This window comes from Kogia breviceps, chromosome 17 (assembly GCF_026419965.1).
Source record: "Kogia breviceps isolate mKogBre1 chromosome 17, mKogBre1 haplotype 1, whole genome shotgun sequence".
Taxonomy (NCBI): domain Eukaryota; kingdom Metazoa; phylum Chordata; class Mammalia; order Artiodactyla; family Physeteridae; genus Kogia; species Kogia breviceps.
In genome coordinates, this window is record NC_081326.1 from 63,921,442 (window position 1) to 63,946,660 (window position 25,219).

General features: G+C 39.6%; 1 protein-coding gene across 4 annotated transcripts in view; it reads left to right on the forward strand.

Annotated features, from left to right (window-relative positions):
- NSMCE2 (NSE2 (MMS21) homolog, SMC5-SMC6 complex SUMO ligase) overlaps window positions 1-25,219 on the forward strand; it is a 221,352-nt gene that overhangs the window by 75,820 nt on the left and 120,313 nt on the right. For all 4 annotated transcript variants that reach the window (XM_059043179.2, XM_067017870.1, XM_067017871.1 and 1 more), the window contains exon 4: window positions 1,439-1,592. In XM_059043179.2, coding sequence (XP_058899162.1) covers window positions 1,439-1,592 — 154 coding nt within the window. The remainder of the gene's footprint in view (window positions 1-1,438; window positions 1,593-25,219) is intronic.

Genomic DNA, 25,219 nt, shown 5'->3' on the forward strand with positions numbered 1-25,219 from the left:
CCTCTCCATCCCTCACCCCCGCACCCTTCTACCCAGCTCCTCAGCTGTGGTGTGGTTGAACGAAGGAAATGAAGTATGCTGAGTGGGTTAGAGACTTTGTTGGAAGAGAACATCTGCATTTGTTGATAATCTGCTCAGATCAGATCTTCTCTGACCATTGCAGCTTAAATAACAATTTCAGACTGATCAAAGACCTTGAGAAGGTTCACCTGTATGCCTGCCTATAATGTTCCCCATAACATCTCAGGTGGATGTGAATTGACTTTATTTTACAAATCCAGAAAGAGAGCCCATAATTCTTTTCTAAAAACTCATAATTTATTTTCTGTATCTGTCTACTCTGACCTCTTCATGCTGCTATCTTGAACCTGTTCTCTCTAGCGTAGAGCAGAGGATAGCCAGTCACCGCATGTAATAGCTCTTATTCTTGAGATATAAGGCATTATTAAATTGCCTTTCTACCTTCTCTAGCCAAACTGAGCTTTATTGTTTTTTTAGCCTTACAGGACTCGGTTTAGATTTTTAATTACATATAACTTGTCATTAAGGCCTCTCCATGTTTTTTCACACCTCTCTTTGATGGTGGATTCAGCACTGGCCGAGTTTCCTCAGTACAATGAGTAGACAGTCAGTTCCTACACTCTGTACTTTAAATATGGATTTAGGCATTTTTGTTTCATGCTAAATTTTCATTTTCGATTCAGCTAATTAAAATGCATAGCAATTGAACAAAAGAAGATTATCTAATTCTTTCCTCCATGACAAAAGCTAATCGGAGCAGAGGAATTGCAGATAGTCTTTTGACTTTGAATGGTAAAGCACAATTCTTTCAACGTTTTTGCCTGTTTGAAAAATTTATAATAAAATATTGTGAGGGGTAAAAAAGAATAAAGGTTGAGAGTTTAGCCTTGAACATAATAGGGGCACTTTTTCCTTGGGGCAGCAGGTGGTGGAAGTTTAAGGTTAAAATCTTAACCTGTTTTGTGAGGTAGAAGCCACTCTTACCTGCTGGGACCGGGGGCCAGAGAAGAGTGCTGAAGAGCATGAAGGATGGAATGAGCCCTTGAGAGGAAGGAGAGGGGACTGAACGGACCTAAGGAAAAGGAAGGAGCCATCATGTTCAGGTTCTGGGGGAGGTGGAGGACACAGAGGCACTGGTGTGAGATTTGTCCCCGTAGTTGTCTGGGGCACAGCGAGCCAGCAGGGCAAAGGAGGCCTAGCTCAAGAAAGCAGCAAACTGGGGGGCGGGATGAATGGTTTCCTCTGCTGCTCGCCAGCGCTCTGTTCTGGATGACCCGCGGCTCCCCTGGTTCTCTGTTGGGGCGATTCTGTTTTCTACCTCATTGTAGCTTTACTTGAATGAAACGAGAGAAAAATACTGTTACAAGACTGTGTCATTGTTAATATTTAACTGAAGTAATTTTATTGTCTTCCTCAGGTAAAAGAAGAACGTCCAGAAAAAATACCCAATCTAAAATTATTAGTGGAGAAGAAGTTTTTGGCTCTACAAAATAAGAATTCGGATGCAGACTTTCAAAATAATGAGAAATTTGCACAATTTAAACAACAGCTGAAAGAACTAAAGAAGCAATGTAAGTCAGCATGCTTTGCTTTGGTTTGGCTTTTTGAAACTAGGGAACTGACTGGATGACCAATCCCAGAAATCTGATTTTATAGATTTCGCTTATCTGCTTGGCTTGATCCTCTTTCTAAATTGCTTTTTTATTGTTGTTGCAGTTCTGTTATTTTGTCTAACTTTGGTTCACATCAGCCTGTCCATTTCGGAAAACCAACAGTTTCCACAAAGTGCTAAGAAAATTCCCCAGCAGGTAGAGAAAGTTACACTGTTATTGTCCCACTGCTAGGGAGGGGAATTGGGAAAATAAAACTGAAAGCTAGTTTATTAAAATAACGGTGGTGTTTTTTCAAATTTTAAACTGCTGTGCCAAGCTGTAAAACAACCATACCTTGATTCTAGTTTTGCTGTTTTAGAGTAGCAGGAGCAGTGTCTTCTCAAATATGAGACCAGAATTCTCCTGATCCCTTCTATCTTGGTGGTAACATAAATTCCACGTGAGCTTTAGATTTGTTGCCTTCCTAAGAAACTTTATTATACTCAGGTTTTTAGTGAACATAATTTTGATTTAAAAATGAGAGTGGAAAAAATTGTTAGTTGTACCCCAAAAATCTTGTAGACAGTGTTGGCAGAAATATATATTTTCTATACAGTGAAGTACATATGTCCTTTCCCCCCCCTCTTTTTCCGTATAGTCCACATAACAATTGTATGTAATTTTATTGTTTTTACACTAGCATCAACTGTTCTTTCTTTTAGGTTTGAGGCTCTTTTATTCCTTAAAGAACTGAGGCAAATAAAGTTTTTTTAAAGTTTAGTTTCATATCACCTTCATTTGAGCATGTACATGGAGCAGGAATGCATGATATAAGATATAAATTTACTTCGTGTTCATATTTGTACTTAGTATAGGGATTCATATTTTGAAATAGGCTTTCTTTTAAATATAAGCATTTTCTTTAAATTGATGCTGAGATCTCAAAAAATGACTGAGGAAGCTGCTTTACTTTTGTCTATCTTACAAATAACTTAAGTTTCACAATTTGGAATGTTTTGCAATCATGATGAGACTTTTGCTTTTACTGTAGATTTAAACAGTAAGCACTTTTTCCCACATTTTAAATCCGTTTTTTTTGTTCTTCATTGAACAACACAGCTACCAAAATCTCCCTAATATAATTTGCACTGTTCCCCCAAATGGGTAATAGTCCCCCAAACAGGTAATAATTTCTTAGTGCCTTTCTGGTCTTAAGATGGTAGGGAATTGAAGTTTTGGTCTTGGTCAAAATAGCCAAATGTATTTTATTTTTCTACTTGGAGCCACAGTAATCACAAATTATGGCAGATTTAGCATCCATCTGATCATAATTCTTGATTGTTTTAGATATTTTATAATACAGATTAAAGGACAAATACCCCAAAAAGGACATTTCTTCCCACTTTGTTATTGTTTACAAAGTTACTATTCCATAAGAGAAAACTATAAAGATCTTTAGAATCATATACTCACGTGAAAACGCTTTCTAATTAAGAATATATAATTCAACAAAATGATTATTATCGGAATTATAGTTACTGTTTCTTTAACTCTCTCTAAAATGGGGGGTGAGGGAGAGGTTTCCCCAGGCCAGCAGTATACATCATTTGTCTAGACAGTTAAAACGTACGACCAAGTAATATCACTAGAATTAATAACACTAGAATTAAGACAGCTTTCCCTTTTATTTCTTCTAAAGTAGTCTTTCAAAAAGTTTTAAAGTCTCAAGTGGTAGAACAAGCAAAATACTAATACTCTCTTAAGATGCCGTATAAGATGCATATACTTTACTTGCAAAATGTGATTTTTTGTGTGCATTATTATTAGCGCTATCAATTAAACTTGCACCATGCCTACTGGATTTCATTTCTTTAGATTTAACGCCAGTGAGGATGCTGATTAGCACCGGGCTCCTACAATTTTTGTGGAGCCAAGTCAAAGAGACTATGATTTATAAAGAAGCCAGTGAATCTGTTTATTTTGAGAAATGTTCTGAAGGCAAAGAATTAGAATAGTAATTTTTTTTTTTAAAAAGATTAGAAAAGACAAGCCAGGGAGAGATACTTGCATCTCGTTATCTATTTTGACAAAAACTAAAGCGTTTTTATGGTCTGCACATAGCAGAAGAGTTCTTTCATGAAAATCACCCCACATTTTCACCAGATTTATTCTACAAGGACATAAATTGCATGGGATTAAATTTTACCAAATCGGGATTTAATGAAAGAAATGCCAGGAAACTCTCAGGTGGGGGAAGTCGAGAAGGAGATTGAAATGAGGTGGTCTGCCAGGTGCCCTGACCTGAGGACGTGCTCTCACTCGGCCTAGGCGGCCCCGCCGGCAGGAATCCGTCCTCCCCGCCGTAGCTCAGCAGCCGGTTCTCAGACTGTCTGGTCTCGAGATCCCCTTACATCTAACAGTTTACTGAGGGCCCCCCAGACAGCTTTTGTTTCCATGGGTTATAACTGTTGGCATCTAATTCAAAATCAAAACTGAGGAATTTAAAAAATATTAATCCACTTCAAAAAATCAATCATAAGCCCATTACATGTTAATACAAAGAACGTTATGACATAACGTTCATATATTTTCCAAACAAAGAAAAATTAGTGAGAAGATGGGCATTGTTTTCCATTTTTGCAAATCTCTTCTATTTCTGGCTTAATGGAAGGCAGCTATGTCTTCATATATTTGCTTCTGCAGTCAGTCTGTTGTGCACTGTTTTGGTTGAAGCATATAAAGAAAATCTGGCTTCACATACAGGTAGTTGGACTTGCTGAAAGGATCTTGCAGACCACCTGAAGTTCTCACTTTGAAAACCACAGATTTAGGCCAGGGATCAGTAAATTATGGCCCATCGGCCAAATCCAGAATTTTTTAAAAATATTTTTTAATTGTTGGGGGAAAATGTCAAGAGAAGAGTAATATGTGACGTGAAAATTATATAAAATTCAGATTTCAGTGTTCATAAATAAAGTTTTGTTGGAATATAGACACATTCATTTACATGTTGTCTGTGGGTGCTTTACACTGTAATGGCAGAGGTGAGTTGTTACATCAGAGACCATTTGGCCCCCAAAACTTATATTTACTATCTGGCTCTTCACTGAAAAAGTTTACCAACCCCTGGCCTAAATTCAAATCAGAAACAAGGGAAGGTTTTTGTTGTTGTTGTTTTGTTGTTGTTGTTGTTGTTTTAACTTCAGAAATTTTTCATAAATATTACGCATTTGTCTCAGGTATGTTCAGAGCACCTTGTGTGCCTGCTGTGTATGAATCATTGCAGCTGGTGCTCTGAGATCAAAATAAGGTAGAGTCCCGGTACCCGGAGAAGACAATATATACAAATGTGAAATAATGTGAGAGCCATGAAAACAAATATCCAATCAAAAGCAAAGACAAAATGTCAAAAACAACTATGGGGTTGGCCAGAAAGTTCCTTTGGGTTTTTCCGTAAGATGTTATAGAATATTATGTATTCCACAATATTATATAATGTGGGCCCTAATGGAGAGAGTCAGAGTAGGAATGCAGATTTTATCTGTGTCAGTTGATGGGGGCTGCCTGGAACTGTGTGTTCAAAAAGATTCTGAGGCTGGGTTCAGGCCTAGCAGAAAAGAGTGTGCTGGAGGATTACAGTGGAAAAGAAGAGGAGCAAGTACAGATACCTGGTATTGACCATCCCTAGAATAGAAGGGTAACGGATACATTGTACTCATTTAAGAATATGCTTACTCTAAATACAGGTCCCGTACTTCAGTTGCACACAGTAAGGTTTTTTAGTTGTTATTTGCATCTTATGGATATTGCCAGGCATTCAGTCCATCTTGTATGCATAAATTATTTTATCCCTGGGTACCCAGTGTCCTCTGTATTAGAGATAATTATGTTGCCCCAACTTCACAGGATTATTACCAAGATTAAATGAGATAGTAGATCTTCGCAAACTCTGAAAGCTTACTTTAGACTTAAGTTATTATTGAGAAAGAGCTAGTACAGCATAGTGGAAAGAATATGAGTTTAGCAGCCAGAAGACCTGCGTTTGAGTCACTTAATAAGTAGCCTGGCCTCCCTACCAAGGCCACCCATTTTTCTTAGTTCTAATTCTTGGAGTCATGTAAATCCAGATTGTGATTGAAGATAATTTTTGTACTTGGCGGTGGAGATGATAAATGAGCTAGGGAAAAATGTCACAGAAAACTATTTCCCTAAATGGTAATCATGTTCTTACTACCCGAAGTTGTAAAGTAAACAACGTGACTTGGTTTTCGGCAGACAGAACTAGACTTTGTTACATAAAATTATTTTCATTTATCTGACCAGTGTGTTCACATAATGTTCTCTCTTCCTTGCCTCTTTTACCTAAACAGTTTACACTATTACAACTCGTGTTCTCCTGCAATTTTAACATCAGGAGAACTTAATTAGAATGTGCAGACACCTCTATACAGACACTTGCTCAAGTCATCAAGTAATCTTTTTGGCGTCCTTTATTCGTTTACCCTTATATGATTAGCAGGCATCAGAAGCTTTAGTGTAAGTCGTCAAGGCAGAAATTGAGGGCATTTGACCATAATTCATACTTAGAAACCCTTACAGTTTAAGGGCTTCACTTTGTGTTCAAAATAGAATTTACTGTGAATCTGAGATCTTTAGTATTAAAATAAATTAATATGAAATGTAATTTTGATGGTACCTTTAAATGTTATAAGAGCGTGTCTTTTTTAATGCAAATTTGCTAATCTGAAGGTGTTCACCACAAACTTAACAGTATATTTAGGTCATATAGGAGATTGCAGAATATAAGATACAGAGATATTTGAATCCATGAGTGAAACTCAGAAATCAATCTCAGCGATAATGATATCTGTATCTGGATATATCTATACAGACATAGGAATTTACACTGTAATCTTGTAATTATATGGGTTCACAAAATAGCTGTGTACCTTCGCTTGAAACATGCTCATTATAGCTCTCAAAACTGATAAAATAGGGAGTGGCCATTCACTTCACAAAAGGATTCACTCGAGGAACCCATTAGATAGGGAGTTCTTAGGAACAATAGAATCCCTTTACTTTACTGTTCCTTGTGGGTTGCTTACCCCTTCCTTCAGCTTCTATTCAAAGCCGCAGTGTAGTTCCATCGGGTAGGCACTTCCGTGTTTTTTGCCTACTGCTGTATTCCTTGAGGTCGAGGCACGTGGTATGTATAGCACAGGTCCTTGACGGTCACAAGAGCCTTCAGGAGAACCGTCATATACTTGAGAGCTTCGGCTGCATTTAAAGGAGACCCGTGCCACCTGTGCCAGTCCCTTGTTGCTATGCGTGAGGGTGGACCCAGTGTCGCCAGATCTTCAGGTTCTTTTGGAAAATCCAGAAGCTTAGCTGATTATTTTTCACTTACTAAATTTTTAAAACACTGTGCAAGCTCAGTGTGCGATCTTTGATTCTGCCTTCTCATAATACCGTTTTTCAGTGCCTTGTTATGCACTTAACGAGGGACATCAGCATTAATTTGGCCAATTAACCGTAGATTATGATTTCTTCAGAGAAAGGGATGGTTTTGCTTCAACACGCTTCAAAGTAAGGCCAGAATGTGCATTTGACATCATTTGGGAATGTGGAGTAGAAACCCAGTGGATTCTCTTGAAAAGCAGGTGGAGATTTTATGGTGAGGGGCCAGGTATGGGAGTCCCTAACCCAGTTTCGGGTGAGCAGTGGAGGTATAGAGAAGATCAGCATCTTTGAAGATTGGGAAGTCGTGTGTGAGTTTTGAAGCCTGGAAGGAAAGAGATGAGGAAGAAACAGAGGTGGCGGTGCCAACAGGGAAAATGGTTGTGCCTAGAAATCCGTTGGATGCGTTTAAACTATGCCAGGTGTTGATCAACCTGACTTAATACTGATCCCCTTCAGTCTGCTGTACAGCATAACTGTCTATCCAAACAATGTGTGTTGCTGGCCGGCAGTTAACCAAAGCCCAAGACCCTTTAAGTCAGGAACAGTTTCTCATTCATCTCTATGTTTCTTTTGTTCCTCATCTAATCAGAGCTCAGGTAATATTTACAGAACAGAATTATTCAACTAGAAAAAAAGGGTCAGAACCTAGTTAAGGTAGTCTGATGATAAAACTTCTTTTCCCTTCAATACTGTGTCACCAGCAAAGAAGAAAAGAGGAGGAAGAAAATTAGCATGTATAGAGTTGGGATCTAAAATCAGCAGCAAAGGTTAACAACTTTTATCGTCTTTGAAAATGCTGTATTTTTTAAATTAGAAAAGGCAACGTACATGACTTCGTGCTTATAACCCTTTATAGCGATATGTTGGTGTAAATGTCTAGTATATGTAGCAATACCTAGATTTTAATACCATAGCAGCATAACGCTCAGGAATTGATGCTCACTTTTAGTGTGATTGCTCAGAACATTTAAGTAAATTTATAAAAATTTAAGTTTGCTGGCTCTTCTGTAGACATTTTTATCATCTCTGTGGCCCTCAGTTGATCTTCATTTTTTTCTTTGATGTTGATGACACCATCACCATTCATTTGCTGGATGACCATTAATTGCTGAGAAATGCTAAATAAAAGTCGTAAGTTTCACAACAGAGATTGACTTTTTCAGGCTGGATTGCATCCCTGGCCTGAGGACTCATGCTCACTGAGTGAAATTTATCCCTATGCTGATGTTTCTTTCTTTGTGTACTTGCCTCTCTCCCTCTTCCTCTTTGAGTCATTCAGTCTGATTCTTCTGTGGCTCTCTCCTCCCTTCTGCTTTCTTTGTGTTTCCCGCCCCATAGGGTTTCTCTTTCCTGTAGGTCTTTACTTATGTAAGTGGTAGCTAAGTGCTACCATTCCCATCTTAATGATGAAGCAGCTTCAGAGAGATTAAGTGATATGCCCAAGGTTACAAAGCTAGTAAACAGTGGAACCAGAAGACAGGAGGTACCAAGGGGCGAGAGAATTAGGAAGAGGTGTAACTATCCTCTCTCTTCTGTTTCATAAAGTTGTTATTTCCTAGGATTTTTTACATTTTAAAGCAGATTTGAGGTACCAAATAAATAATTAGTGAAGAAAAAAATTAATTCAAATGAGATTGATTCTGTTGTGGTGGAGTTTTAGTCAGGGCATTAAGCTATCAGGGAGCTCTTTGGTAGTGAAAAATTGGCTTTTCTACGTGTGCATTTTAATAAACAATAAAGATGCCCATCTGCTCTGCCTTCACTCTAAATTTTCCCTGGTCCTTTTGGAAAATAGTAATATTAGAAGTAATAACCAGGCTTTGTATAGTGCCTACTATGTACGGCATTTAATCAGTGCTTGTTGAATTAATGAATAATGTACAGGCATTGTTGGAGGGCCTACCTATGGAAGGGGTATGGAATTTGCATACTTTATATACATTATTATTTCTCAGAAGGGGTATGGTATTTGCATACTTTATATACATTATTGTTTATTTCTCACAACTCTACAGGAGAACTGTACCCATTTTGTAGATTAGAAAATATGCAAAGAGAGGTAATATAACTTCCCTAAGATCATAAGTGCAGAAATTCAAACCCAGGTTTAGGTGACACCAAAGTTCATGTTCTTTCCCTTATATACCACACCAACTCTTGAAAACGCTTCCATGTTTTTTTCTCTTCTCTCAATTCAAGCATTTCATGCATCTCTAAAAATTGATGTGTCCTAGGACTCCTGAGTAGTGAAGAGTTTGTTTGGGTCTCCCAGATTATAGATCTACATTGATGTCCTCTGATGACACTGATGGAATCTGTTTCATCTGGCTGAGAGAGAATCTCTTGCTTAGTCACTTCCATTTAGAGATCAGTGAGTAGGAATCATCTCAGGCATTATATAGTACTGTGTATGTGCTTGATACTGCCTTCAAGGTAACCCCTAGAGAAACACGTAGTAGCTGAAGCCCATTTTATAGATAAAGAAGTGTGACTCAAAAGGCAAGTGGTTTGGTCAAGGTCACAAAGTAAGTTACAGAGTGAGACTTGAAACTAAGTCCTCCTTTCCAGATCCCAGTAAATAGTGCCTAAGAATGCCATTTCCGGTGTGAACAGTTGCCGTGCTAGGGAGAGAGGAATAGGATATTTATTGCACCACAAGTTTAGAACAAATTCCATGAAATGTATTTCAAGCATAACGGCAGTAATCCCATGCACATACATCATCCCTTTTAATCTTTGCGACATCCACGTGCGGGAGAGGAATGTGTGAAAACTGCAGGTTCTGTTTTTAGCAGACTGAATCCTGGAGGTGACATATTTACCCAGTGTCTCACAGTCAGGAGGTCACATGGATCACAAATACACCTCCGAGGAAACGGGAAGCTTTAGAATGAGAGATGGCTATAATTAAAGTTATTAGGGAAGAAAGATTCAGTTATCAAGGGAGAAGTGAGTCAGCAGCAACTTTAAACAGACTGTGAACTATGGGTGTTTCTCTCCTGGTGGCTTATTTTGAGAGAGTGTGATGCCATCCGTGCCCAGAAAGCAGCCTGAACCGAGAATAGGAGTAAATGTCCTGGGGACGATGCACATAATGCTTAAGAAAAGAATTGTCTTGTCCTGTGAAGTTATTAGTCCCTGAGGCTGGAAGATTGACATGTTATAGTCGTTAGATTAGTATATAATGTGTACCCATCTGTAGTTGACACCCACCCCATCCCAGCCCCTGGCAACCACTTTTTTTTTTCTTTTCTCCATATAGTTTTTACTTTTCCAGAATGTTGCATACGTGGAATCATACAGGGTGTAGCCTTGTTAGTGGCTTTCTTTCACCGAGCAGAAGGCATTTGAGTTTCGTCCACAGTTTGTTGTTGCATTGCATTGCTGAGTAGTATTCCATCGCATAGATGTACCATAGTTCATCTGTCCATCTATCCCGTCATCAGTTCAAGGACGTTTCGGTGGTTTCCAGCTTGGGGCCATTATGAATAAAGCTGTTATAAGCGTTCATGTACAGGCTTTTATGTGAATATAAGTTTTAATTTCTCTTAGATAAATATCCAGGCATAGGACTGCTGGCTCCTATGGTGAGTATGCATTTAACTTATAAGAAACTGACAGACCGTTTCTGTTTTGTAAATAAGTTCATTTGTATCATTTTTTTAAAAATTAGATTCCAGATATGAGTGGTATTATATGACGTTTGTCTTTCTCTGTCTGACTTGCTTTACTTAGTATGAAGATGTCTGGGTCCATCCATGTTGCTGCAGGTGGCATTATTTTGTTCTTTTTTGTGGCTGAGTAATATTCCATTGATTATTTTAAAGTTACTTAAGAAACAACCAGGGGAAGATGGGCATGCTGACTTCCTTTGCCCCTCCCTGGAAGCAGGAAATAAATCTCCCACTTGAAGGGTACCCTCCCTCTACCAGAGGTAGAAGGCATCCTTCTCACCAGAGATAGGGAATTTAGGGCCAAGAAAGTTGTGTAAAGACACATTGTTACTCCTTCACTAACTTGCTACCCCAAGCCCAAACCCCTTTTACTTGTCAGTTTCTCACAGATTTATTGTTTCCTTGTCTAAAAGGTATAAAAGCTGCCTGCCTGGGTCACTTCTTTGAGTCTCAGTTTTATAGATTCCGTACATACAAAATTAAATTTGTTTTTCTCCTGCGAATCTGTCTTATGTCAACTTAGTTATTAGACCAGTCAAAGAACCTAGAAGGGAAGAAGAAAAGTTTTCCTCCCCTACAGTACTTACGTGAATTACTGAAAATTAAGATACTTTCCCAGTATTTGTAAGTTTCTTTTGATCTAGTCAATAATCCTATCTTATTATGTTAGTCCATGAGAATTTATTCCTTATGCCTGTATGTTTGTTTATATTAATGATCAGCTTCTTAAGTGATTTATTAAATCATCTTTTTCACAGTCCTTTGTAGAATTTTCCTGGGGACTGATGTGAAATTTGGCAATATTTAATATCACAACTTTTTTTTCATCCCCTTTTGAAAAAATATTATGGTGACATTGGTAAATCTAAAGTCACCCAACACTTCTCTCTATATCCAGGATTTTTTTTAACGCAAAGACTACTGACAGTATTTCTTCAATTGTATCTGAAAGTTCACTCAATATATTTTACTTTAACACATTTTAAGTATCTGAGGATAACACATTTTAAGTATCTGAGGATGACTTACTGTATCTCATCTTCATTAGACTTCAGCTCTCACTGAATAAAGTTTTAGAAACTTTAAAAAAGAAACTGACAGCTTTGCACCTTAAAAATAAAATTAGAGCTCAGTCCCCACCCCCCAGAGATACAGATTTAGTTGGTGTCTGATGGGACTCCAGGCATTTTTTTTTTTTAAGTTCTCCAGGCGATGCTAACGTACAGTCAAGGTTGAAAGTGATCTACCAAAGGTTGTTTAGCTAGGCAGTGTAGAGGACACAAATCTGACTTCTAATTCCAGATCTCATGCAGCTTGTTATCTAAAAGGGAAGATCCAAAAATACACAGCATAGACATGGGCACATACAAATTACTCAGTAATTATCTAATAAATTAAATTGTACTTGGTGTCTTGGGTTTGAATGGAAACTAACTTTATAATTTTATATCTCAGAGCCTCATTTTTGTACTCCATGTTGTACTTTACATTCATTCGTTCAACCAGTGTTTATTGAGTGTGATGGGAATGTAACAGTGAAGGAAATAGACAAGTCCTTGTGCTTATGGAGCTTACATTCTGGTCTTTGGCACCTAGTTAGCATCTACTCACTTTACAGTGTTTAGGTGGAATACGGTACACATCTTAATAGCTCTAAAATGAAGTTGTCGATTCATATGCATAATTGATAGCCTTAACGATCATGCTTTCATATTTTTGTTATGTTCAAGAATTGTCCTTCAGAGTTATTTGCCTTGTATTTGTTAATATTAGTCATGAAATCCTTTTTTCTTGATAACTTTTTAAAGTCATGTATTTAATCAGCTCCACTGATAACAGTGTTAAGGGCAGAGACTGTCCAACTCATAGAAAGATCCTGGAATTTGGAATCAGAAAATATACATTCAGATTCTGGCTCAACCAAATAATAGTTTGTATTTTTGATCAAATCAATAGAATTTTACATTTCTGTAAAGTGTAGGTCATATAATAATAATAATGCTTCCTAGCCCACAGAGTTGTATAGGGATTAAACCAGATATTTTAAAATGAAAAGTGAAAGTGTTTTATAAACTGTAATATAGTCTTCCAAATATTAATTTCCTAATCTTTTTTAACTTGCTTAAAGGCATAACTTTAATAATTTTTATTTCCAAAGTTATACATTTTATACATCATTAGCAGTTGGTATAAATCCTCAAGTGCAAGGAAACAAGCTCAGAGTGTTTTAGTCATTTCATAAAAGTGTTAAGAGATTGTAATGAAGGATAAAATAGGCTGTCAAGTAGTTAAGGAATGTTCTGTCATTGACAAGGGTGTGAACAAAAAAATGTTGATACGGTAACAAATCATTTTTCAGTACAATATTGGTTTTGGCAACCTTTTCTCGTTAGGGAGGTAGGGAGTCAAGTGTCAGGAACAGCCCTAGTCACATAATGAACCACGCTGCGTCTGGTGAAATATATTCATCATGAGTGGACATCATGGAGCAGATGAAAAGGAGCTGCAGCTATTATGACTGTGTCCTGCATGAGTCTTTACTATATTAGGGATTCTCTTACAGATATGCTCTACATTTAACTGCAGAGGATCTGCTTTGTGTTTGAACCTGGCTGTTTAGCTTCTTTTTTTTTTTTTTTTTTACATCACCTGGTGACTTATTTCAAATAATATATTTTTTAGTGAACTAGCACCTCTGTTACGCAGAACACTGGGCTAGGCACCAGGACCACAGGCAAGTAATTAATGTCTTGGGGAGTGAGAGAAAAAGGATACTGGTCACTTGAGATCACAGGGTCCTACGAACTTGCCTCAAAGAACTTGGAGAGGAAATGAGAGTGGGGTGGAGGGAGGGGGTTGGTGAAAGGTGCCGAGTAGAGCTTTCCAAAATAAATGTAGTTGGTTTATTTTTTGAAATAAAATAATAAAGTTTTCCAGGTCAGATGCATTAATCAATTTTCTTTAGTATGGGGTGCTTAGTCTCCATCATGCAGTTTGCATTCGGTTGGACTGTCACCTGAGCGAGAGCAGCGCTTGTCCACAGTGATTGGTACTGTCCGCAGCGCCTAGGACCGCACCTGGCATGGAACCCGTGCCCCGTGTATATCTGGGGAATGATTGAAGGATTGCAAAGGGGGGTTAAAAGTTAGTTTGTGGAAGCTTTCTTCCCCTCCGTGGGACAAATATTCCATGACAGATCCTTTGATGCACACTAGTCCTGGGAATGAGAGGGCAGAGTAAGGCGTTGTGTCCCTTTTCATCAAGGTTGCTTTGGTAGATCTGGGCAGCAACCATGCTCTGAGTGCAAAGTGTGGCTGCCAGTTGGCTGGAGGTGTTCCCAGACTTTCTGGCAACCTTCCTTGCCCAGTTTGACCATTGGCTGCTTACTGGCGGAAGGTACTTCCTTCCTCCTTCCCTAGGGGGGGATACTATTCATTGACTTCAACTGCATAAAGCAGGAAACTTACAAGTTAGACTCAAGAATTTTTAATTCCTTCCCCCAGCCATCAGGCTTAGTAACCTCCATCTCTCCTGTCCACGCGATAGCATTGATTTTTCCAGCCACACATAAAACTTTAAGTTGATGATGCTTCTTACATTCGATAGTAATAATTAGAGTCAAGAAAATATAGTAGTTGCTTATTTAGGTATATTTTCCTTCTGCTTTAGAGGACAGTGGTTTTATTTTACATCAACCAAAAGCAAAAGCAGAAAATTACCCCTACAAAGAGATGAGTAAAGTTTTCAGCCAGTTAACAAGATGTGCTGTCTAGCCCCGTTCCTAGAAGCCCCTGCCAAGCCCTTCCCCATTTCTTTCTGCTGCCACCGCCGCTCCTGCTGGTTTCCCGCTTCACTCTCAGCCTACGTGCTCCCTACTCCAGGCTGGCCTCTTGTCAGTTTCTGCCAGACTGACTGATGGTGCTAGAGTGTGGATCTGGCCAAGCTTGTCCGCCACGGGGTCTTTCAGAGGCTCCCCCAACCGTCCTAGAATAAAGGCCCTTTTTGCAACCAGGTGGTTTTGTTTTGTTTTGTTCTTTTCTACTTTTTCACCGCTTTCCTCCATAGCCCTTTGATCCAAACACTTGCAGTCCCCAGAAAGTATTGTGTCCTCTTTCACCTCCAGACTTTCACATTTACTAGATTTCTTCATGGAATATTCTGCTTATTATCCACCTCTCCCTTCCCTTGGTTACAACAAAGTCTACCCTTCTGCCTTAATACAGATATCATTGACTTCTTGGAGTCTTCCCCACGGTAGAGTAAGTGCACAGGTATCATGTGAGACCTTTAAAGAAGCTTTAATCTGGAGAGGGATATCTAATAGCAAAGATTAGGAAGGTTAGCATGTGAGATTATTTGGCAAGAGAGGAATTTGAAGTAAAGTTTATAGCGGCTTTGAAATAGGCTGATTGTTTTCTTTAAATAATGTGCAAAATGGAAACCAATACTGAAATATCCTATTTATACTCTGATATCTGAACATGTATGCATACTGTCCTTTAAAATAAAATGTTCTGTGTTCACTGCTTTAGGCTATGGTGCATGCCAGCACAGACAAACTAACTGAAATATATTAACTTTCTCATCTTGACTGACTCATTTGACTTGAATAGCAAGTTCCCCCAGGACCCCACCTCTAAAAATAGAAAGTATATTATTATGTTTTCAGAATTCCAGGCTTTGAGAAGCAGTAAGCTATTCTGGTTTTGCTATGATGGCCGTTGGCCTACAGCTGAATTCTGGTAATTGCATGAGCTGGAGACTAGAGTTCGAAGTTGGAGGAGAGGTGGAGGCCCCGAAGGGGCAGAGGGTTGGGAGAAGCGTGTTAAAATTATAGGTTATAAATACCAACAGTGGAGTTATAAGATATACCAACTGTATCTGAGGATCAAGCTTAAGCTTTGATAATACAATAATAATTTAAGATAACTATCATCAACTGAATATTAAAGGTACAGAATATATAGTGAGACTCTTTAAAATGTTTTTCTGGTACTTGTACTTTGGGGAATTAATTCTAATAAAATAACCCCCAAAGCAAATTCTTTTATACAAAGATATTTCTCAGTGATATTCAATAGGAAAACTTGGAAACAATCAAGATTTGGGGAAATCACTTATCTAAAAAATGAAACGTTAAGAAAATGCTTTGTAATATCATATTAAATGTTAAAGCACTATAAATATTGCATATGTATTTGTGATTACCATTACTGGGCAGGAATATACTGTAAGCCGTGAACAGAAGTGGAAAAAGGCACAGCAAGTAATCCAGTTAGATCATAAGTACCTGGGGCATAAGATTACAAGGGTAAGTTGGGGCTGATTTATGGAGTTACTTGTTGTCTTAAGTAGGATAGTTTAATTAGTAAGTCATGGGTTAGGGTTACAGGCGCATTAAGTTTTTCATTCGGTGAGCCATCTGATTAAGAAGTCAAGTGTGGTTGTGGTGTGTAGGGCACATTGGGGTGGGAAGAGGTCTTGTTACAGTGGTCCAGTTCAGTACTAATGACATCTCTTTTTTTTGGCTGCGTTGGGTCTTCGTTGCTGTGCGCGGGCTTTCTCTAGTTGCGGTGAGTGGGGGCTACTCTTTGTTGCGGTGCACGGGCTTCTCATTGTGGTGGCTTCTCTCGTTACGGAGCACAGGCTTCAGTGGTATGGGCTCTAGAGCGCAGGCTCAGTAGTTGTGGCTCACGGGCTTAGTTGCTCTGCGGCATGTGGGATCTTCCCGGAGCAGGGCCCGAACCCGTGTCCCCTGCATTGGCAGGCGGATTCTCAACCACTGAGCCACCAGGGAAGCCCCCTGATGACCTTCTGAATTACAGTGGGGCAATTGGAAAAGACGACGAACGCAGGAGGTGTAGTGGAAGTAAAATCTGTAGGACTTGTCCACTGGTTTAAAACAATAATAGACGTAAGAGAATAAGGAGTTGAAGATGGCTCTGAGGTTTCTGGTTTGGGTAACTGGGGACAAGACAATACCATGAAAAGCAGCAAGATGTCTCATGGAAGAGCTGGTCTTCAGGTGGGGAGGAAGACTCAATTGTCAAGTGTATTGAGTTTAAGGGCCTGGGTTTTGGCACAGATCTTCAACACATGGTTGGAAATGAGGAAAGCGCCGGTGTTAGACCAGGGCTAAGGAGCGGAGGAGAGAGGCTCTTCACACGTCCCCGAGCAACAGCTGGAGCTGTGGGAGTAGGTGACCCATGCAGGGGGCGGAGTCCAAGAGAGTCAAGGAGAGGGAGAAAAGGAGGAGCCAGCAAGGGATGCTCGGGCGGCTGAGAGGAGGACCACGGGGCATATGGGCCAAAAACATTAAAGGGAGAAAGAGTGTCTCTTCTTAGTATCATTTTCTTACTTTAGTTGAATTTCCTGTTACGAAGGATGCACGGACTTCTCAGTCCTAAACCGAAAATTATTCATATTTTTCGTATTTCAAATTCATAAACTAAATTCCATAATCTAATAAGATTGGGGGGCAGAATTAGCCATTGCTTTTGATTTTCTGTGTTTTTCCTTCTTGTTGGTAGTATTGATTAAGAGTTTGCTTCACTGCTGCTTTTGCCCCTCCCAGATAGGGGTGTTTAAAAATAAAGATTTTTATCCAATTTTGAAGCAAGAAGCACATTGTGTAGTTTAAAAAAAAATTCTCATGGTACATGAGGGGATGGAGATGAGTTGTATTCATTTATTAGATAATAGATTTTTTAAATTAATCAAAAAGCTAGCAATTACTTTTTATTTAGAAATTGTGCTTTAATCATAATTGGAATATTTTATTCAATTATAATTAAACATATAGAAATGATTTGCATTGGCTCTAAAGTTCAAAACTGCTGTGGAATAGCCATCGGCATTGTGACACCACGTAAGTGTTCAGTTTTTTTAAAAAATGGTGTTGGGTTTCCAGCTCTCAGTCAGCTTTTGTTGTGGGATGAGCCACCCCAGAACTTCGTGACTTGACAAACCGTTTATTTGGATCCTGATACTGTGGATTGGCCATTTGGACTGGGCTTATCTAGGTGACTCTGCTGCTGGTCTGGCTGGGCTCACTCACACAGCTGCGGCCAGCTGCCTGGTTGACTTGGGGCTTCTTGGTCTAGGGCACCCTCACTTAGGACAGCGTGTCCCGGCTCCCTGCAGTCTCATCCTCCAGCAGATTAGTTCAGGTTTGTCCACAGAGTGGTAGAAGGGAGATAAGAGCAGAAGCAGGGAATCTCTTGAGGTCTCCGCTTGGAAGTTGCACAGTGTAACTTCTGCTAGGCTATTAGTCAAAGCGATTGCCAGGCAGCCCAGATTCAAGGGATGGGAGAGAGGACACGGCCTCTTAATGGGAGGAGATAGAAAGTACTGTGGCCAGGTTTTCACTCTGTGTGTGTGTGTGTGTGTGTGTGTGTGTGTGTTACTAACCTCTCTTCTCAATATGCAACCCTCAAAATCAGGGGTAATTGAAGTAACCTCACTTTTTTGAGTCGTCCCTTTGATCAGGGACGTGTTTTTTCAGATATCACAGCAACTGAAGAGATAATTTAGCATAAGTAAAATTTAATTACAACTGGTTTACTTGCATGGTATATGTTGATTATACATTCAACAAATTTATATTCGAAAATGGCTATTTAGTGCCTGCCATTAGGCCAGGTATCTAGGAATAGAGAAAAAAGAAATGTGGCGTATTCTTTTGTTTCAAGAGGTTTGTATTCTTACAAAATGGGCAAAATTTATATCCATTCAATCCAACAAGCATTTATTACTGATGTGTCGAGGACTGGGCTTTAATCAAAGATAGTGCCCACAACTGGCTGTGACTTTGTCCTTTTAGTGGAGCAGAGAAACAGATACTTAACATCACTGTGATTCAAAGCAAAGTAATAAGTGCCATGAGAGAAATATAAACTGAGTGCTGCCGAGTTAGAAAAAGAATAGGAGGCACATGATCAACTGCCAGGATATGTGATTCATATAATTAACACCTGAGAAGGGAGAGAGCTTTGAAACCAGAGGGTGATGGCTTCCTAGAGGAAATGAGTTCTGAACAAGACTTTGAAGAAGAGGTAGAATTTAAGTGGGGAGGTGAGAATCCTATTCAATTTAGGATTGAGTTGTGTTTTCCCAAGAAACTAATTATTTAATTAAAGAGAGCCTTTTAAAGTGGCAAATATTAAAGAGCATGCAGTAACACCGTAGAGAGACTCTGTAGAAAACATTGTGCTGGGAAGACGGCTGGCCATTTTTTTTTCCCCTCTAGTTGTGCCGAGACTTAATTTTCTTTCATCCGATATTTGTGTACCTTGGTTGGAAAACCGAGTAGAGAATATTTCTTTTACTTTATAAGGGCCATGCACACTTCATTTTCACTGAGTAGTGCTCACTTTACTTGTATATTGATTGGAAAAGTACAAATAAATATCGTGTGTCCCTGCTGACAAGGAAATCCAAAATTAACAAAAGTAAGGAAACCCCCATTGAGTAAAGGGGACTGGTACTTCCTACAAGCATGTCTGGATCTATTTAAGAACTAAGTTGGTAGAAATTAATTGGGAATTTCCTTTCCTCAATTTGACAAGTAAATTTGCTTTTCAGACTTTCTGTTCTAGTTTGTTCTATTTAAACAATTTAAGCTATTTTGAGGAGGATTGATGAAAATGCGTTTTATTGGGGTTATGACTGAAGGCCTCTAAGTCAGAATCCGGCCATGTTAAAAAATGCATTTCATTTAATGCTAATTGAACAGTACAATATCTGAACATATACCAGTTGCCAAAGTACTTGGTTAACATAGCTGTATAATTAATAATAGACTCTAAGAATCATAATTTTATTTTAGTAAATCAGAGCCAGGATTTTACTGTTTAAATGGCATTTAAAATACATAAATCCCATTGTCTAGTCTCTCATTGCCTTGTCCTGTGAAAGCAGTGATGCTTGACTAATACTGACTTGAACCTTACCATGTGATGAATTCGTATAGAATTCTTTGAAACTTTTCTACTACCACAGTTATCTTCAGTGATGAGAATTTTGAGAATTTATAATAGCTTTTATTATTTCATTTATTTTAATAGCTGGAATGTGTGTTCATTTCAAAGAGAATGTATCACAGGGCTACTATATATTGAAAATGAGATAACACATGAAAGTATTTTTGTAAACTGCAAAGTCATATGCAGATATATGTGAGATCGTATTATCATTCTGAGATCGGCACTTAGTCTTTCAGGTTCGCTAATAGTTCATAGCTTAGTTCTAGAGTCACCCTTTTTGAGTTCAAGTCTGGGTTTAGCCCCTCACTAACTCTGTAACTATGGATAAGTTAAAAACAAACAAAAAAACTCTTTGTGCCTCAGTTTCTCTGTCTTTTAAAATGGTTTAATAAGAGTATATCCACTTCACAGGGTTGTTGTGAAGGTTAAATGAATTAATATATGAAAGTCACTTAGAACAGTGTTTTGCAGACAGTAAATGTTATAGGTGTTAGCTGTTGTTTTCATCACCAGCATTATTATCACCGCATGATGTAGAATGGATAGATAATTGCTCTTAGATACATGCTAATCAGGTTTTTCTCTATGGAATTCTTCTACTGTATGACTTGCAGTTTCATCAGATAGAGAGCTTACTGAGATCAAGGACTGAGTCTCATCAATTTTCGTGTCCTCTGCATCTAGCATAGTTCCTGGCTCATAGTAGACATTCAGTAACTGAATGGATTATATTATTTAATCATACACATGACCTATTCAGAGAGAAGTACTATAGAAGGAGTGTGGGAGAAAGGGAGTAGCATTCGGTGTCTGTATACTGTTAGTCTCTCTTTCTGATCCACCTTCTCTTTGCAGAGAAAAAATGGTTTCCTCTCATTCCTTTCAGCCTCTCCAGCCTGTCCTCCTGGAAACCTCCGCAGCCTCACATAGCCACTCCCCGTCAGGCTGATTTCACTACAGTGCCTTCTGTGGGAAAGCTTTGGTGACCACTGCTGCCCGAGATTGTCTCTTTTTTTCTATGCACTATATACATATATATTCCTGGCCTTGTGGCCTCTCCCGTTGCGGAGCACAGGCTCCGGACGCACAGGCTCAGCGGCCATGGCTCACGGGCCCAGCCGCTCCGCGGCACGTGGATCTTCCCAGACCGGGGCACGAACCCGTGTCCCCTGCATCGGCAGGCGGACTCTCAATCACTGCGCCACCAGGGAAGCCCTATTCCTGTCCTTTTTGATTGTTTTTATCTTTTGATTAAGTGATATATGCACATAGTGTAAAATAGACTAAGTACAAAAGACTGTGTGGTGAAAAGAAGGGTCTTTGCCTTCCTGAGAGGCAGTTACCATTGCCGCTTTCTTTTGTATCCCTGTTAGAAGTGTGTGTATCTGTGTGAGTGTATATTGATGGTAGCATATTAGACACGCTGTTCTAGTTTGGTTTTTAACCAATCCCCTGATGGTGGGGATAATTGTTCTTTGTTACCGACATTACTGCAGTGGATATTCTTATGTATACAAAGTTCTACGCAAGTAGGTCTGTATCTGTAAGATAAATCCTGGGAAGTTACTGAGTCAAAGGATATATAAATTTTTAAAATTTTTACTTTGGAGGACAAATTGCCCTTCGTAAAGATTATATTAATTTAAATTCCCATCAAAAATGTATGGGAGAGCCCATTTCCAACATACTGGCCAACTCAGGTGTTATTAAACCTTTTGGTCTTTGCCGTGTACATAACCCAGGGAAACTGCTCTGATTCTGCTTCATACTGTTTGTTATCCTTTAGAACATTTCTGTCTGTCTCCCGTATGTTAGCAACTCTTTGCAACTTGGAATAATCTTATCTTTTCATTGACTATGTTCCTGAACTTTTAGGAGAGTTCCGCTTTCCGATGTTCTATTCCGCTGACATATACTTGTCAGACCACGTATCACAAGTTTTGACATGAAAACTACACTCATTCTTTCATGCATCTTTGCGTTGCTTCCCCCCTCAGTTAGTTACGTGTCATAGTGCTCTGTGAATGTTATCCTAAGTGGGCAGAATCTATCTAGTTATGTAATTTATTTTGTACCATTTCCTGCCTTTGTGTTAAATATTCTAATTAACACGACGGGTGTCCGTTACTATACATACAACTGATTCTCAGTACTCAAACCTAGCCTATTTACTAGTACTGGCTTTTACCTTGTCAGAGATGCTAACACAAATTCGCTTAAAGATACCAATAAGGTTTTATGACTTACTTCCTAGTAGCCCTAGAGAGAGCCTTTCTGGGTCTACTCTGCAGAGCTAGGTGATGTAGGTGGGAAGAATCTCATAAAAGATGCCTTTCTTGGGTAATGGAGAAGCTCAGGGACTTGGCTGAGCTAATGGGGCGCCCCTGCAGAGCCAAGGCCATGAGAGCCGGACAGCTGGGCGGGGAGGCCTAGTTCTTAACGAGGTTGTCACGTGCACCCCTCCAGGCAGCAAGGTGAGAAGAGTAGAGCGGGCAGTGCAGTTGTTAGCCAGGCTGACGTTTGAGGCAGGGAAGGATTCGGGTAAGTGATTCAGTATCAAACCGTTGAAAGTCATTGCCAGGGAATGAATTATTTTGACAGCTTAGATAGTTTGGAAATTGAGGATTGTTGGTCAGATACAGAGACACAGCGGGCTAGAAAGTACTGACGCACGGAATCAAACTAATTCCTTTATTAAAATAACATTTCTAATGGTGGGATGGGAGAGGTTTGTTGTATACAGCTGTACAGTTTATTACACACTACACAAAAGCGCCTGGCTGAGGTGGCAAGGGGTGGCTAAATACCCGTCTGTGTTCTAATCTCCAAGGCATGTGCCCCATGTGCCCGGAGGAATGTGTGCCTTTTTCTAATTCATCTGCTCATTTCAGATGCTCGGGGTAGGCAGGCAGAGACTTTGTTCCATTTGTCTCATGTCATGGACTCAAAGTGAAGAACATTCTCTAATCTGTTTTTAAAACTTCTGGGATCAAAGTGTAATAATATTTTCTGATCCAAAAATTGCTTTTGGCAGCAAATGATAACAACTGGTCATAGTTCAGTTCCCTTTTATAAAATGAGGAAAGGAAAGAAGAGAACTTAAGTATTTGGCTTTAAAAGAGTAAACCCCTTTATGAAAAAGAAATCTGAGACATTTGTGCTCTTTTTTCTTTTCAAGCCTTTATTCTCATCCATACAATTTTCTTTTCTGAGAGCACTGGCAGCAAGATGCATCAGGCCTTAGAAGAATGTCTTTTCAGCCTTCATAGGGTTCTCTCCATCCCAGCAGCGTGATGAAACTAGTCCTGTTATTAACTGCATGCTCACTTGGCCAAAGGGTTCACCATTCTTTAATGTGGCTTGAATGCCCATATCCTTCCTAGGCCTAAGCTTCTCTCTGGTATTTTTTTTTTTTTTTTTTTTTTGTGTGGTACACGGGCCTCTCACTGTTGTGGCCTCTCCCTTTGCGGAGCGCAGGCTCCGGACGCACAGGCTCAGTGGCCATGGCTCACGGGCCCAGCCGCTCCGCAGCATGTGGGATCTTCCCAGACCGGGGCACAAACCCGTGTCCCCTGCATCGGCAGGCGGATTCTCAACCACTGCGCCACCAGGGAAGCCCTCTCTCTGGTATTTTGATAAATAAACATTTTATGGACTGGTTTGGCTCAAACTCAGTGTCAAACAGTAGAGTCTACATGAGGCACTCCTGCTGCCCCCTTTCTTTTCTCTGTCTCTGTCTCTATTCTCTGTCTCTGTGCTTCTCAGTCACTATTCTGACCATTCCCTTGTCTTCTCTCTGGTACACTTTAACTGTGTTTCCTTGGTAGCCCTTTAAGTTTGCAATTCTTGCTTGACATTTAGGATACCCTGTGATCGTAGAATTAAAGCAGGAAATTAGAAGGTAGAATAAAAATCTGCCCCTAAGAGTTTAATAGAGAAGCATTTTATGCTGAATAAAGAACATTTTTATTTCTAGCTTCTAAGAAATGTTTTTGAATATTTTCATTTCGTACCAATATCATCCCCCCAAGCACTCTTCATATTTAATTACCATTAGGCTGGGCTGGGCTTGGTAGCCAGACGAACACAAGGTTGGTAGACAGAATTAGGGAGCTCTATCACGGTTTAGAGTACCAAGGGTCAGTAGTAGCCCGGTCACTTCCAGCCAGAATATACACAGACAGTGAGGTCAAGACAAGTCATAGGTCAGAGCAAGCTGGGAAACCGTATTAGCTTCCAGGGCCCATGGGAACAAGAGAGCCCAGAATCTGGGCCTCTGGGACACCAGGAAATGCATGAACATTAAAGGGATGAGATCAGAATTGGCAGAGAAGGAGGCTGGAACCAGGCAAAGAGGCTGAGTGGCTGGGGCCCAGGGTCCAGACCAAGGGACTAAGGGTCCGGGATAAGGAAACAGATCCCTGAGGAGTCGGTGCAGGGCACAACATGAAAGCAAGGAGTTTGCCACAGAGCCACCTCATTTGTTTAGAGTTTTCTTTTTAATTAATAGACTTTTTTTTTTTTTTAAAGAGCAGATTTAGGGTTACAGAGAAACTGAGCACATAGTACAGAGATTTTTGCCTCTCCTCCACAGCTACGATTTTTTAACGTCTTGGGTATTTGTGTGGTCTGTCAGTTACAGTTGATGAACCGATATTAATACATTACTGTCCGCTAAAGTCCACCATTTACATTAGACTTCACTCTTTGTATTATATTGTTCTGTGGGGGGATTTGACGGTAGAATATGTGTAACGTGAAATCTGTCGTTCCAGCATCTTTTCAGCGTACGGTTCAGTGGCGTTAAGTGCATTCACCTTGCTGTGCAGCCACCACAACTGTCCATCTCTGGCTCCTTGTCACTGTCCCATAATGAAACTATAGCCATTGGATGTTCCCATCCCCACCCCTAACCACGCCCACTCTTCTGCTTTCTGTCTCTGTGTATTTGACTGTTTTAGGTACCTCGTATAAATAGAATTATGTAATACTTGTCTTTTTTGTGCCTGACTTATTTCACTTAGCACAGTGTCTTCAAGGTCCATGTTGTAGCATGTAACAGAATTTCACTCCTTTGTAAGGCTGAATAAGATTCCCTGGCCTGTATATACCACATTTTGTTTATCCATTCATCCATCAATAAAACCTGGGGCCGTTTCCACCGCAGGGCTGTAACGCTGCTGCTGAACGTTGGTATACAAATATCTATTTATAATTCCTGCTCTCAAGTCTTTACACCGAGAAGTAGAACTACTGGATCAAATGGTCGGTGGGTTTTTGACTAATGCATAGTGTCTTGTACCCACCATTGTAATATCATAAAGGATAGTTTCACTGCCCCGAAAATCTCACGCTTCAACTCTTCATCCCTCCCCACCTTTGCCTCTGCATAAATTTTAGCATGCTCCTTCTGTGAAGATTTAGTTACTGTTTATATTCCTCTTAATGTGGAACTTTCAAGTACAGATAAGTAGGATCCCTGGTAATG